General features: G+C 55.0%; 1 protein-coding gene across 2 annotated transcripts; it reads left to right on the top strand.

Moving 5' to 3' along the window:
* Positions 1-4,142: 4,142 nt before the first annotated feature.
* On the top strand, positions 4,143-12,903 carry DNAJB5 (DnaJ heat shock protein family (Hsp40) member B5). 2 transcript variants are annotated; one of them, XM_045562911.1, is made up of 4 exons: positions 4,143-4,290; positions 7,623-7,867; positions 10,726-11,327; positions 11,488-12,903. In XM_045562911.1, the coding sequence occupies exons 2-4, from the start codon at positions 7,657-7,659 to the stop codon at positions 11,719-11,721; spliced, it is 1,047 nt and encodes a 348-aa protein (XP_045418867.1). In that variant the 5' UTR covers positions 4,143-4,290; positions 7,623-7,656; the 3' UTR covers positions 11,722-12,903. The 2 variants fall into 2 exon arrangements, with proteins under 2 accessions (XP_045418867.1, XP_045418868.1); XM_045562912.1 differs by lacking the exon at positions 4,143-4,290 and adding an exon at positions 5,070-5,256.
* Positions 12,904-13,113: the final 210 nt, after the last annotated feature.

The following is a 13,113-nucleotide window of genomic DNA, read 5'->3' as shown; positions in this document are numbered from 1 at the left end:
TTACAGGGTATACAGTCCTCTTGAGACCTGAGATGCCAGTAAACAGTTAAGTTCCTTCTGGTGCGTTCACAGCCCTGAACCCAGCTGCACCAGAGGGAGAAGATCCATGACTTTAAGGACCCACATGACCTCAAAGTTTTGGCATCCACATCCTGGAAACTTTAACTGTTTTAGTTCACAGGGTGGGGCGGGGGGGGGGGTGTGTCTTAGCTCTTGCCTCTAGAACCTGATGTTGCGCGCCCTCTGCTGGTCATCTCTAACACTCACCCCCCTAGGCAAGAAATAACTTTTTGAACCTTTATGGTACTAGCCAGAGTAAGTTCAGAACATGCAGGGAGACTCCAGTGAGTCCCAGGGAGTTAGTCCCCTGCTTAGTGCTGCTAGTGGATAGGGTCAGAAATGATCATGAGAATGAGTTCAAGTATCTGGTATCAAAACTGGGGCTCAGCCATGTCTAGGAGGAAGGTTTAGGCTGAGGCTGAATTGAGGGAACCGTCTCATCCAGGACTATAAACAGGTTCAGTGTCTTAGGCTGAGGCCATAGCTGGGACTCAGTATGGGACCAAATTCTGGGATCGGACGTCAGGGTGAAGTATGTATAGGGTGAGATGTTAAATATCTGGCCACAGGAAGGAGTCATTCTACATGCAGGGTAACGGGTCAACGTCGCATTCCTATGCCCAGGTGAAAGCATCAGCTAATGAACAGCAAAGGGACACCCAAGCAGAGACACTTCCCAGGGGAGAGTTATGAGGGATGGGGGACAAAATGACATAGTTGCTAATTTCTAAGGACCTCTTGACTTTAAAGATGGTAATGGGCAGGCTGAGGAGCCCCCTTTTTCCCTCAGAAGATGGATCCCAGTATTCTAGTTTCAGCTTCCTGTTAAAGCCCCCCCACACACACACGCACGCTAGTACTCCCACATGCAAATAATAGGTAAAATCTGGGGAGAGGAGAGGCCCAAGGGCCAGTTCTGTCGCTGCAGAGAGCTAGCAGCTGTGGGGGTAGTCTTCCTTCACCCCAGGATTCTCTGTTTCTACTGGCAACAGGGCCTGGCAGCCTCCCACACCCAGATCTTAGCAACCGTGGGAGCCCCTGGCAACTGCTGCCATGGTGACAAGACAGGGCACTGAGAACAGGCTGGGGGGGCACTTCCTATGGAGCTTTCAGGATGTGTGCGGGATCGGGGGCTCCCCTCCCCTACACAGTCTGGGAGGGAACATGCGCTCCTGTCTAAACACCTCCTCACCGGCACCCACCTCCGCCCCTGCCCACGGGTTCCGGTTTCCTCAGGGTGAGAAAATGAGGGACACCCAGGGTTATGACGTCCCATGGGGAGGGAGGGTGAGTGGGAGTGTTTAGCACTGACACGATCATAGATGTGTGCATACGCTGGTAGACATGGTGTCAACGTGTCAACAGCCACATACTTCATCCACTCTATCATGTAGATACACGCCTGCACAGTCATTTAATCACACATGTACACTGACACAAAATGACATACCTATAGCAAAGAACAGAATCAGGCACACATCCACACAAAAATAATTACACAGATCCACTCTCACAAATCACATTACCAATACAACGGTACAAATAAATCCCAATCCGACTCACACGTTTATAGATGCACTCGCACACCCAGACTTGCGTGAACACACAGAGTAACGCTTAACTTGGTTGAGCATTAACTACCTGCCAAGCTCAGAACTAAGTGTGTTACATGCGCTACCTTAATTAACCCTCACAACAACCCTGTAAGTACTGCTGTTGCTTATCCCCATTTACAGAGAAGGAAGTAGGCCAGATGTGGCAGTAACCTCACAAGGTCCACAGCCTGACTGCAGGGCCCGCATTCTCACACTCTGTACTTCCCTGCACACCCTGGCTCCCCACACGTACCCCTGACGCCCAGGCCAACGGGACAGAGGGCAGGAACAGTGACTAGGCAGACAACACAGTCCATGCCACCAACACCTGAACACGCAGCCCTACACCCTCGAAGGTCCAAGCCTACACTTTAGCATTAGCAGGGGCCAGGTGAGGGCTGGTGACTAAACTCACTGCCTCCGTGTTGGCACAGGCACGGCTGGAGGAGGCAAAAGAGACAGAACTGGAATAGGAAGACGCAGAGCCACCCACAGCCCGGGCCCCACGAGTGTGGAGGTGGGGAATGAGAGCCCCCAGATCTAAGGAGTCAGCACCAGTCCTGGGCCCCCTCATCCCACTTTACCCATCTCTATGTCACACTATTCCATTCCCTTGTCACCCCACCTCCCTTCCCTTCCTCATCACCCCCTCTCTGTCCCATCCTTCTGCTGCTCATCCTATCTTCCCGCCCCTCTATTCCCAGTGTCCCCCCTTCCCTCTTTATCCCCCAGTCCTCACCCCTCCTTACCTCCCACCCTGCCTCCCCTCCCCTCCTCTCTGCACCCTCTTTGCCCCACCTCCCCTCCCTCAACCCTGTCCCCCCAGACTCCCCACTATCCCCACCCCCTACTCATCACCCCATCCCTGCCACCCTCCTCATCCCCGCTTCCCTCCTCATCCCCCTAACCCGATTCCCTCTGCATCCTCTCTCCCAAATTCCCTTTCTTCCTCACACTTCATACCCTTTAAGCTTGCAGGGCCCCACAGAGAGTACTGGAAACAAGGCAGGTAGTGAAGAACATGCAGACCTGACCCCAGATCCCCAGACCCCCCTCCTGCTCCGGCCTCGGCCTAGGCACTCAAGCCTCAGTTTCCAGCTCTATCCACTTTGCACTGCCTCATGGGTGTCCAAATCCTGTCTCTGGGAAACAGGCATAGAAAGAGGTAAATGAGAGCTTCTGCCCTGACCTTTCCTTTGTCATCAACCCCCCCAAGAATCCCCTCCCCCCTCTTCACCCCCAGATTACCCCCTCCCCACCCCCGCTCCCTCGAGCACAGATGGGCCTGGGAGACAGTGACGTGGGCGCCAGGCACCGTGTCTGCTCAAGCGGCGGCTTCCGCTGGCGACCGCCTCCGCAGCCCCGCCTGCTCCGAGCAGCGGGGACACTGGGGCTGAGATTTAATGATTTAATGGGGGTGGGGGCTACTGAGACAGAGATTCTGAGGGTAAGAAAGGGGATCACGGGGAGCTGAGATGAAGGATTAAAGGGAGAGCTAGGATAGGGGAGATCACAGATGTAAAGAAAGGATTAAGAATAGGACAAGACAGATCATGGGGAAAGACAGGAGGTCACAGGGGGCCAAGAAGAGGGGCAAGTAAGGGAGCTAAATGCAGGAACTCCAGCGGGGTGTAGGATGAAAGATCCAGTACAGGGGACTGAAATGGCGCTGTGGGGAATTGCTGAGAGAGCTGCCCGTGAGGGAGCTAGGATGGGGGGATTACACCAGAGGATGGAAAGGGGACTCCAAGAGTCCTGGAGGTGCTACACCTGAGGAGAGCCACCAGGTTACCCTCACAGGGGCGATCAGAAGGACGTTTAAACTCTGCATGTCGTTGGAGGTCTGTTTTGAGATCCAGTTAGGTCATGTCAGGTCAACTCTGGGTCAAGATCGGGTAAAGCTAAATCAGATAAGGTCCAGGTCGGTTCGCGGCGCGATGGAAGACAGTTGAGAAGGGGTGACCTTTTGGCCCTGGGCCAGGAACTACACCTCCCAGAGTGCCCTATTCTCTCTCTCCCCCCTACCCTTCTAAAGAAAGGAAAGAATGCGCGGTGTCACGGCCAACGGGTGGGGGCAGTTTTCCTTTAAGGCTGCCTTTGACGTTGCACGGGTTCCAGAAGGTTCTCCTGGGATTCGAGCGGTGGCCAGTACGTCCCACCTTCTCAAACCGGAGATTGGACTAATATAGATGCCTCCGGCTCGGGTCTGAGTCCCACAGACGAACCAATGAAATCAAAGGGCGCGTGAAGTTGCCGCCCTCTGTCCTTTTCACCAATGACATGACGAAGTGGCGAAGAGGTGTGGTTGATTGATCCCAGAGAGCACCAATCAGACCCACACCAGTCATTGCCCAGAATGTGCGCGCGTGTGGCCGGGTGACAGGGGCGGGGAATAGGCAGCTATCTCCAAGCCGCTCGTTGAAAGCTACCCAATCACAGCAGAGGCTGAGCTGAGTGACGAGCAGATAGCTCAATGGGCGGCGCGGAGGCGGAGCCTTGGGGGCGGGCTCCCGGTCCCGCTGTCGGCGGCCGGCGGGCGGGCGACTCCTGTCCCGAGTGGAGGCGGCGGAGCCGGAGCCGGGGGAGGGGGCAGCGGCTGTCTGACGACCGCGGCGGCGCCCGCAGCTCCTCACCGGTGAGGGAGCCGAGCCAGGACTCGGGGGTCCTGGGAGTGGGGTGTCGCAAAGCCAGGGGCCCTGGTGTCTGGGGGGTGGGACACTGAGGGCCCATTAGGCTCTCCTGCTGTGGGGGTGCGGGGACTTGGGGTCTGCAACGTGCTCGGTGCCCGCGACCCGGGCTTGCTTCTCACAGGGAGCAGCCAGCGTCTGAGCCGGGGGAGGGGAGGGGAGGGGAGGGTCGGATTGGGTTCCGCAGGGCGGAGGCGTTTCTGAGCAGGCCAGCCAGCCAGCACCGGTGACATCACCGACCACCCTCCCCCACCCGAGCCCCCTCCCCTCTCCTCCCCTCCTTTCCTCGCCGCGCCTTTTGTCCCGGCCGAGCTCGGCTCTGCCCCCCCCCTCCCCGCCCATCTGGGAGGGAGGAGTCCCCGTCAGTGACTTCATTGAGTAGGTTCTTGGGAATTGGGGTCGGGTCCTCCCCAGAGAGAGGCGAGAGGAGCTCACTGCCTCTCGGGCCCTCACAATCACACCTGTCCCAGGTACACACGCTGCCACTCACAAGCACACGCTTGCACTGCCATACCGCCACTCACGATCAGCCAGACACTGCTGCACCTGACAGCAGGTGGCCGCTGGCTCCTCTCCCTTCACTCTCCACACCGGAGATCAGGTCCGGCTCCTGCTGCACCAGACAGGCCTTGCTGGGCAAGTGCCCCTGAGATCTGAGGAGGTGGCTTCCCGAGCTGCAGCATCGCAAGCAGGCTCCGGTGGAGCGATCAGAGGTGAGGGGCTTGGCTGGGCATGTTTAAGCGCACCGCGCTCTCCTGCCCACCCCCAGCAGCACCCCCACTGCAGGCCCGAGGAGCTTGCCGGAGCTTCCCACACTTCTGGGGAGAAGACTTCTTAGCCAGCTTGATGTTTAAAATTCAGCTGGAGCCCTTAAAACTTCGAGCGTGGACGCTGAATGGGTTTGTAAAGTTTCGGTAAGTCCCTCCGAGAAGGGCGCTCACACCCATACCCAAATGCTCCACATCAGCCATCCCTCCATTGCCTATTCGCTTCCTCATCTCATCCTCATCTCATCCCCATTACATGCAAGAACCCCCCTTCCGCCTCGCCCTTACATTTGAATGAAGTGCCTCCCTCATCATTCATCTCCTGTTGCAAACCTTCAGCATCCATTTCCCACAAACATCTCCAGTGTTTCCACTCTGCATCTCTCCCTTTCAACACATCAGTAACCCATTTTCCACCTCAGCCTTGTCCATTTCCACCTCTCATGTCCCCTCTATTCGTACCTCATTTTCTGTACCAACCACCTCCCCTCCCGACACCTCAACAGTCCCCCTTGCCATTTCTCCCCATTTTTCATTCCTGCCTCTTTGTTAACATTCTTCTCCATCAAAGGCAGTGCCATGCCATGGGGATCCTTTGTCATTCCAACACGTGGCCTGTGGGTAGGGGAGGGAGGGAAGGAGGGAGGAAAGAAGAAGGAGGAAAAGGAGGCAGGTCCTGAAAGAGCCTGCCTGTGGTCTGTGGAGGCAAGAGAATTATGGTCTAGAGCAGCGGGCAGGTGGGTACAGGGAGGAAGCCAGCCGGGTGAGGAGGTAATGCGGGGACAGCAAAAGAGGGTGAGTGGGTTGCTGAGCCGTTCCACTGGCCCTCTGCCTAGAAGCTGCTCTAGTTCTCTGAGGGCACCCTCCTGTTGTGCCGGGGCTCCTTCCCAGTCCCAGGGGGAAGAAGGTGTGGGCTGAGGCAGCGATGGCAGACCTCCCCAGCACCCTCTCAGACGGCTTATGCTGCCATTTCCGAAAATGGCTGCCCTCCCCCAGGTGCTCTTTCTTCTCTGCCTCCCCCTACCCCAGTCTCCCCCACAGGCGTGACATGCTGGTGGGGGGAGATGGGGGAGTACCTGCCTTTATGGAGCCTTCTCTTCGTCAGAGTGAGGTGACTCCTAGAACCATGAGTCAACCCAGCCACGTGCAGCAGGCCCTATGGGGGCAGGAGTGAGGGCCATTGTCCCTGCCTACCTGAGGCCTTGGAGGCCTCCCCCAAACCCAGTTCCAGCCCTCCCTCCTGCCAGGACACCCTATACACCTGGCTGCTGTGGAGCAGTCAGAGGCAGAAAAGCAGGCCTCAGCTGTGGCTGCCAGCCCAGGACATTGCTAGAAAGACTCTGGTTCTCCCAGCTTTGGCAGGGGTTGGCCAAATCTCAGAAGGGCTAGAGAATGGCATCTGGCCATTCCCCCAAATAGCTGTAGCTACAAGACAGTCCCCTTCCCTTCATATCCACCACAGACATATTGATGGAGGGAGATCAGAGCAGAAGAATCTGAGCCCTGTGTTGTCTCTCTCATATGACAAATGCAGCATCCAGCCTAGAAGGGACTATCAGAGGAGTACGGGGCTGGCACTGGGCCAGACCCTAAGCCACTGGGGCAGGGGACAAAGAAGGACTTACAGGGAAGGTATTAAGGAAATGGGGGTTAGTGCCCAGTTTTGTCCTAGCAGCGAGGGTCTAAAGAAGGCCCTATCCCCAGCATGCTTTTGTTCACTACCACTCGTGCTTAGGGGGCATAGAAAAGTCTTCACACACAGTTTTGTGTGTAGACACTGGGAAATGAGTAAAGAGAACTGTTGCCCTGGTTGGGGGAAGGACAGTGTCACCCCCCTGCTAATGAGGGAGTTGGAAACAGCAGTTTCCAAAGGCTGTGAGTCACCCTTTGATCTGAATCACACAGGAGGCTTAGCATAGTCTAGGGGGTGGAGGAAGGGGGCCCTGGGGTCTCCAGTGGCAGAGAGCACTCTAGACACCCATACCCTGACTCAGTCTAGCTGGCCAGGACAGCTGGCTAAAGACCCAGGCCTGTCCCCAGTCCTGGGCCACTGCCCCAGCTGCCCTCAGCCCGGGCACCATGCCTGCGGCGTGGCATAGGAGACCACGATGCTCAGGTGACCTCACCCAGTACACTGACCTTCGCCAGCTTCTGTGCATAAGTCTGTCAGTCCATGGTGCCACCTCACCCAGCAGGGCCTTTCAGGGGTCCTCAGTCTGGCCCAAGGACCTAGGCCTCAGCCTAGCCCCAAGAAGTGGGCCAGAACATTCAGCTTCCTGCTGGGAAAACCCAGGAGGTGAGGAAGGAATCACCGAATCCTAGAATGTCTGGGCTGGAAGAGATCATCTAGTCCAAACCTTTCATTTTACAGATGGGGAGACACAGGCACACAGAACAGGCATGACCTGCTGAAGGTCACACAGTGAGTCATTTAGGGACTGCAAGACCATCAGGAGAAGGGCTGGGGCAGAAGAGAATAGAGGCATCAAGGATTGGCCCTGGGTTTCTTTCAGAAACAAGGAGACCAGTGCTGGTCCAGTGGCTGTGATGGGAAAAGATTATTACAAGATTCTTGGAATCCCGTCGGGGGCCAATGAGGATGAGATCAAGAAAGCCTATCGGAAGATGGCCTTGAAGTACCACCCAGACAAGAACAAAGAGCCCAATGCTGAGGAGAAGTTTAAGGAAATTGCAGAGGCCTATGATGTGCTGAGTGACCCCAAGAAGCGGGGCCTGTATGACCAGTACGGGGAGGAAGGTAAGCGGGCAGCACTCCGGCCCAATCCTGGACCCCTGCGCTTGGCCAGGGTCCTAGGTGAACCGGTACTCATAGCAGGGAACTGCAGGCTGAGGAGGGGGGTGAGGGAGGCAAGGGTTTCCAGCACTGACACCCAAAGGAGAGGAGACCACCCACTAACCAGCCTCTGCTTACCGTAGTCTCCCCGCCTCTCTCCGCCCCTCTCCCTCCTCTAGTTCAGGCCTTAGAGAGGTCCGCAGCCAGAGCCAGAGGCTTGCCCTCCCTTCTTCCCTTCCCAGCCTTATTAGTCCTGCCTGAAGTCCCTGCTGCTTCATTGGCTGATGGGGAAGACTGGGGAGAGGGAGTGTGTGGCTCTCTGAGGACAGAGCATTTACATTCATCAGCATAAAAGTCTGGCCCTTAAGCAGCCTGGGAATTAACCACCAGAGCTCTGAGCAGAAGTGGTTGTCCCCTTCCTTCCCCTCCTCCCTGCCCACTTCAGGCCAGCAGAACAGAGGTGGAGCTTCATGTCCCAGAGGAAGTGGCAGGGATCCAAGGGTGGAAGGGGAACTGCTGCTGGCATCTTACCCCCTCCCTCGGGTAGCTGGTGGCCACAAGGCGGGAGGCAGGAAAGGCCCAAATAAAGCCTCTGAGAGGGTGGCCCCTCCCAGCACATCCCACGAGCATGATGTAGCTGCTAATTCTGGGCCTGCCCCTCAGGGCTGCCTGCCACCCGCCAGCCACAGGCACCTGTCAGGCTATATTAAGAGACACTGTCACAGCTGAGGACTCTCCTTCCTGGGAGGAACTGCCCTTCCTCCCCAACGGCATCCACCTTTCTTTCACATTCTCCTCATCACCCTCCCCACCTGCTCGTCAAAACTAAATGGGCCAATGATATGTACGGCACCTGATACAAAGCAGATGCTCCAAAGCATGTTCTTCCCTCCTTGCTTTCTGTACCATGTCCCTCTGTGCACCCCAGTCCTCCCAACCCCTTTCTTATTCTCCACGCTGCTAGTTTCCTGCTCACCTCCTAGAGTTGCCAACTCTCAGATTCACCAGGTACCTGCTGGAATCCCCAGTATTCTCCCAGCTAAGAAATGTTTCTCTGGGGTGGAGGGTATAGGGGTGTAGGGGTGGGGAGAGAGAAGCAGTGCAGATACTGTGCCACCATGTGACCTGTCTGGGAATTGCATGCATGCCTCCATTCAGCCTCACCCTTGTTTGAGAGGAAGGCAGGAGCTGGGAGAGCTACCTCGGGACACTTCATTCCTCCTGCATGACCAAGCCTAAGTGAAGGGGCAACACCCAGTCCCTAGTCCCAGACACTGGGTTCTGATGCAGATCCCCATCCCAGGAGGGCTCCTGAGGATGCAGCATGGCCTTAAGGGGACCTCAAGGGCCTGGGGAGGGAGAAACAGCTTAGAAATGTTTGTTATATTCTGTCTACCCTGCCTCTTCCCCAACAGCCAGCCAGCACAGTTGTGCACACACACTCTGTGTGTAGCTCCGGCTGGGGACAAGATGTTCTCAGCTTGAGCAGGGGGTGATACAGGTAGGGCAGGAAACCCTAAAGAGAGAATTTACCCCTTCCCTTCGTCACAAGCCCAACCTCCCTCCCCCCTCACTGAGCTCTGCCAAGCTTCTTGAACTTGCTTGATGGCCCCTCAATAGAAGGAAAGAAGAGACCCCAAGCATTGGGGGAGGGTTGAAGAAGCAGCTGCCACAAGCCCCTGAACTGTTTGCTACTTGGCCTCTCTAATGAAACCCAAATCTGCCCTTATGGTTCCAGGAAATAAGAGGCTAATTTAGGCTCAGGCTTCCATGACCAGTTGAAATTCTAGATAGAAGCCCTCAAAGAAAAGGGTCTCTTCTCCTAGCTTGGGTCCCACCGCTAAGTCTACATATTCTAGAGCAGTTTTCAGTGTTAACCCTCTTCCCACACCCCCCACTACTTCCATCAACCCCTCCTCACCATGAAGGCTGCCTCCAGGAATCTGAGCCCACTAGATAGGACCTGACAGAGACAGCATCTGGGGTCACCACCTGCAACGTGCCTGCCCATTCATGCGTTTTTGTTGCTCAGTACTAGATGCGGGGTGTAGGGCTTGCTGTTGTATAACTCCAGGGAGCTCCATTCCCATTGTAGTCTATGTCTGTACGATGTGTGAATGATACTCCCTGGAGTTGTGTAACACTGAGCAGAGTGTGGGAACAAAGTATTGGAAAACTTTTTCGAGAAAAATAGCTCATTTCCAAGTTAACGAGATGAAGAGCTTCCTGCTATTTTGAGGCCTTAGGCCTCCTGATTTCCCATTTGAGCAAGAGTTAAAGAGGAAGAGGAAAGAGAAAGCATGGCTAGAAGCAGAGTGAAAGTGGGCTTCCTCCCAGACTGTTTCCCTACCTCATTTTGGACCAGTCACTTCCTTGTCCCCTGTGTGGTCAAATCCTGTCTGATTGCTTCTTACCCTGTATGTCTTTGGAGATAAGCAAACATTTGAGAGCCAGGTATGACTTGTAATGTGATACCAGGTTAGTCACCCAAGGCTTTGTGAGACATCTTTGGGCCATGAATACATGGAAAAGATTATAGGACTAGAAGTCACATCCTCTAAGTCCTCTTCTGGCTTTTCCACCTATTGGGTAACCCAGCCTCTTTGAACCTCAAGATATGCATTATTATTAAATATATAATTAAGAGTAGAAACTAATCTTGCCAGAAGCTTTCCTTACTCTATTAGCCTGGCCCTCTCCACAAGAGTTAAAGCTCGCTTCTTTCTCCAGGCCCACGAAGAACCGGGAGCTAGAGGGCAGGGGGAAGAGACTGGGGTGGGGATAGATAAACCACATTGCCCCTAACTTCTCCTCCCTTCCAGGCCTGAAGACCGGCGGTGGGACATCAGGTGGCTCCAGTGGCTCCTTTCACTACACCTTCCATGGGGACCCACATGCTACGTTCGCCTCCTTCTTTGGTGGCTCCAACCCCTTCGATATCTTCTTTGCCAGCAGCCGCTCCACTCGGCCTTTCAGTGGCTTCGACCCAGATGACATGGATGTGGATGAAGATGAGGACCCATTTGGTGCCTTTGGCCGGTTCGGCTTCAATGGGCTGAGTAGGGGGCCCAGGCGAGCCCCAGAACCACTGTACCCCCGACGCAAGGTACAGGACCCACCTGTGGTGCACGAGCTGCGGGTGTCGCTGGAGGAGATCTACCACGGCTCCACCAAGCGCATGAAGATCACGAGGCGGCGCCTCAACCCTGATGGGCGAACTGTGCGCACAGAGGACAAGATCCTGCACATTGTTATCAAGCGTGGCTGGAAGGAAGGCACCAAGATCACCTTCCCCAAAGAGGGTGATGCCACACCTGACAACATCCCTGCCGATATCGTCTTTGTGCTCAAAGACAAGCCGCATGCACACTTCCGCCGAGATGGCACCAATGTGCTCTACAGTGCCCTGATCAGCCTCAAGGAGGTGGGGCCTGCTTAGATTGTGTGTGTGTGTTGGGGGGATGCCAGGGGACATTTCCCTCCTTCTCACCAGCAGGCACATTGTTTCCCCACTTCAATCTATTTCCTCCCTTCTCACTCACCCTGCCCTACCTTTTCCTCACTCTCTGCCTCATTCTCCCCAGGCGCTGTGTGGCTGCACCGTGAACATTCCCACCATTGATGGCCGAGTGATCCCTTTGCCCTGCAATGACGTCATCAAGCCAGGCACCGTGAAGAGACTCCGTGGGGAAGGCCTTCCCTTCCCCAAGGTGCCCACTCAGCGGGGAGACCTCATTGTCGAGTTCAAAGTTCGTTTCCCAGACAGATTAACACCACAGACACGACAGATCCTTAAGCAACACCTACCCTGTTCCTAGGCTCTGCCCCAGCCAGTCCAGAGTCTACCACAGCAATACCCCCCACACTCACCCCATGCAATGTGCACCCAGCTTGATGTCCACTGGACACTGGCAACTTTTTCTAAAATGCAAAAAAAAAAAAAAAAAAGCCACTGGTTTTCAGGAAAATATTACCATCCCTGACCCCTTTCAGAGCTGGGCTGCCTGGGGGGAGTGGGAGGGAGGTGGGGAGAGCTAGCCCAGGCCAGGGGTCAGTTTTCATGTCACTAGCTTTGAATCCAGTTCCCACCCAGTGGCTGGAGGGTGACCTGAGTGCTACTTGAAGATATAGAGTTCCTCGTCCATGCCTGTACATAGCATGCCCTCCTTCCCTGTCAGCTTTGCTAATATCTTTCCTCTCCCTTCCCTTTGGCTTCCTCCTGTTGGGGGAGGAAGAGGATAGAAAGGACATTGCTTTCCCACCCCCACCCCAGGTCCACAGTGTCCAAGGTTATTGCACACATGTTCACACACACAAAGCACTCACCTAGAGCTGCCTGTGCCTCTCTGGGAGAGAGGAGAGGAGACGGGAAGGGAAGATCTACAACCTGTAGAACAGGGACATTGAGCACGAGACACTTTTCATCTGGGGCAGAGCGGTGAACCGACCCTCAGCAGCCTCCCTGACAGCTGCCTTGTGTACAGCTCACAGAGCTGAAGGCTCTGTCCTCCCTCTCAGGGGTGTTCAGGGTAGTGGGAGGGGAAGGGGGACCTGAGGTATTAAGGCTAAGAGGTGGGGGGGCAGGGCCCATCTCCCAGCCTTCATCAGGAAGGGAAGGAGCTTTGGGGTCAGGTGGCAGCTATTCTCCACCAAGAGACTCAGGGTCACAGGTTTCTCCCCACACCTCTGAACTCAGGGTCTAGCCACCCCCAAACTTCCAAATCCTACTTTTGTGATATGTGAAGCTACTTATTTCTTACCCTTCTTGGAGGCTGCGTGGGGAATTTCCAGCCCTTTTATGCCTGTGTGACCCCACCCCACTCCCACAGTTGTACAAAGGTCAAATAGTGAAGGAGCTGGGGGAAGACTGCTTCAGCCAGTCCTGGGGTGGGGGCTTTAGGTTTTCTCACTTTGACAAGCCCCTGAATGTTTTTATAGTAGTTTTTTTGTATTTTTTTGTAATGACAGTATTATGTAAAAAATAAAGTATTTTAAAAATATGGCATCTGAGCAGGAGCAATGAACCTGGGATGAGGGCAGGTGAGCAGTGTCGCTGTCAACCTCCTAGTCACAGTGAGAAGCCCAAGCAGGTCCTCAATATAAGCTGAAGCTGACTCCTTCCTTCCTCTAAGACTCCTGGGATTTCCAAATGTATACCCAAAACACAGAAAAGACAGAAGGGACCACTCAGCTATTAGAAGAAACACATC

The sequence above is a fragment of the Lemur catta genome, chromosome 10, assembly GCF_020740605.2.
Source record: "Lemur catta isolate mLemCat1 chromosome 10, mLemCat1.pri, whole genome shotgun sequence".
In the NCBI taxonomy this organism is placed as follows: domain Eukaryota; kingdom Metazoa; phylum Chordata; class Mammalia; order Primates; family Lemuridae; genus Lemur; species Lemur catta.
This window is presented reverse-complemented; position numbering and strand designations above follow the sequence as displayed.

Coding starts and splice junctions, on each gene's coding strand:
- DNAJB5 (XM_045562912.1), top strand. CDS start 5,075: ATGTTTAAGCGCACCGCGCTCTCCTGCCCACCCCCAGCAGCACCCCCA. Junction 5,257..7,622: donor AATGGGTTTGTAAAGTTTCG/GTAAGTCCCTCC, acceptor GGTTTCTTTCAG/AAACAAGGAGACCAGTGCTG. Junction 11,328..11,487: donor CCCTGATCAGCCTCAAGGAG/GTGGGGCCTGCT, acceptor CATTCTCCCCAG/GCGCTGTGTGGCTGCACCGT.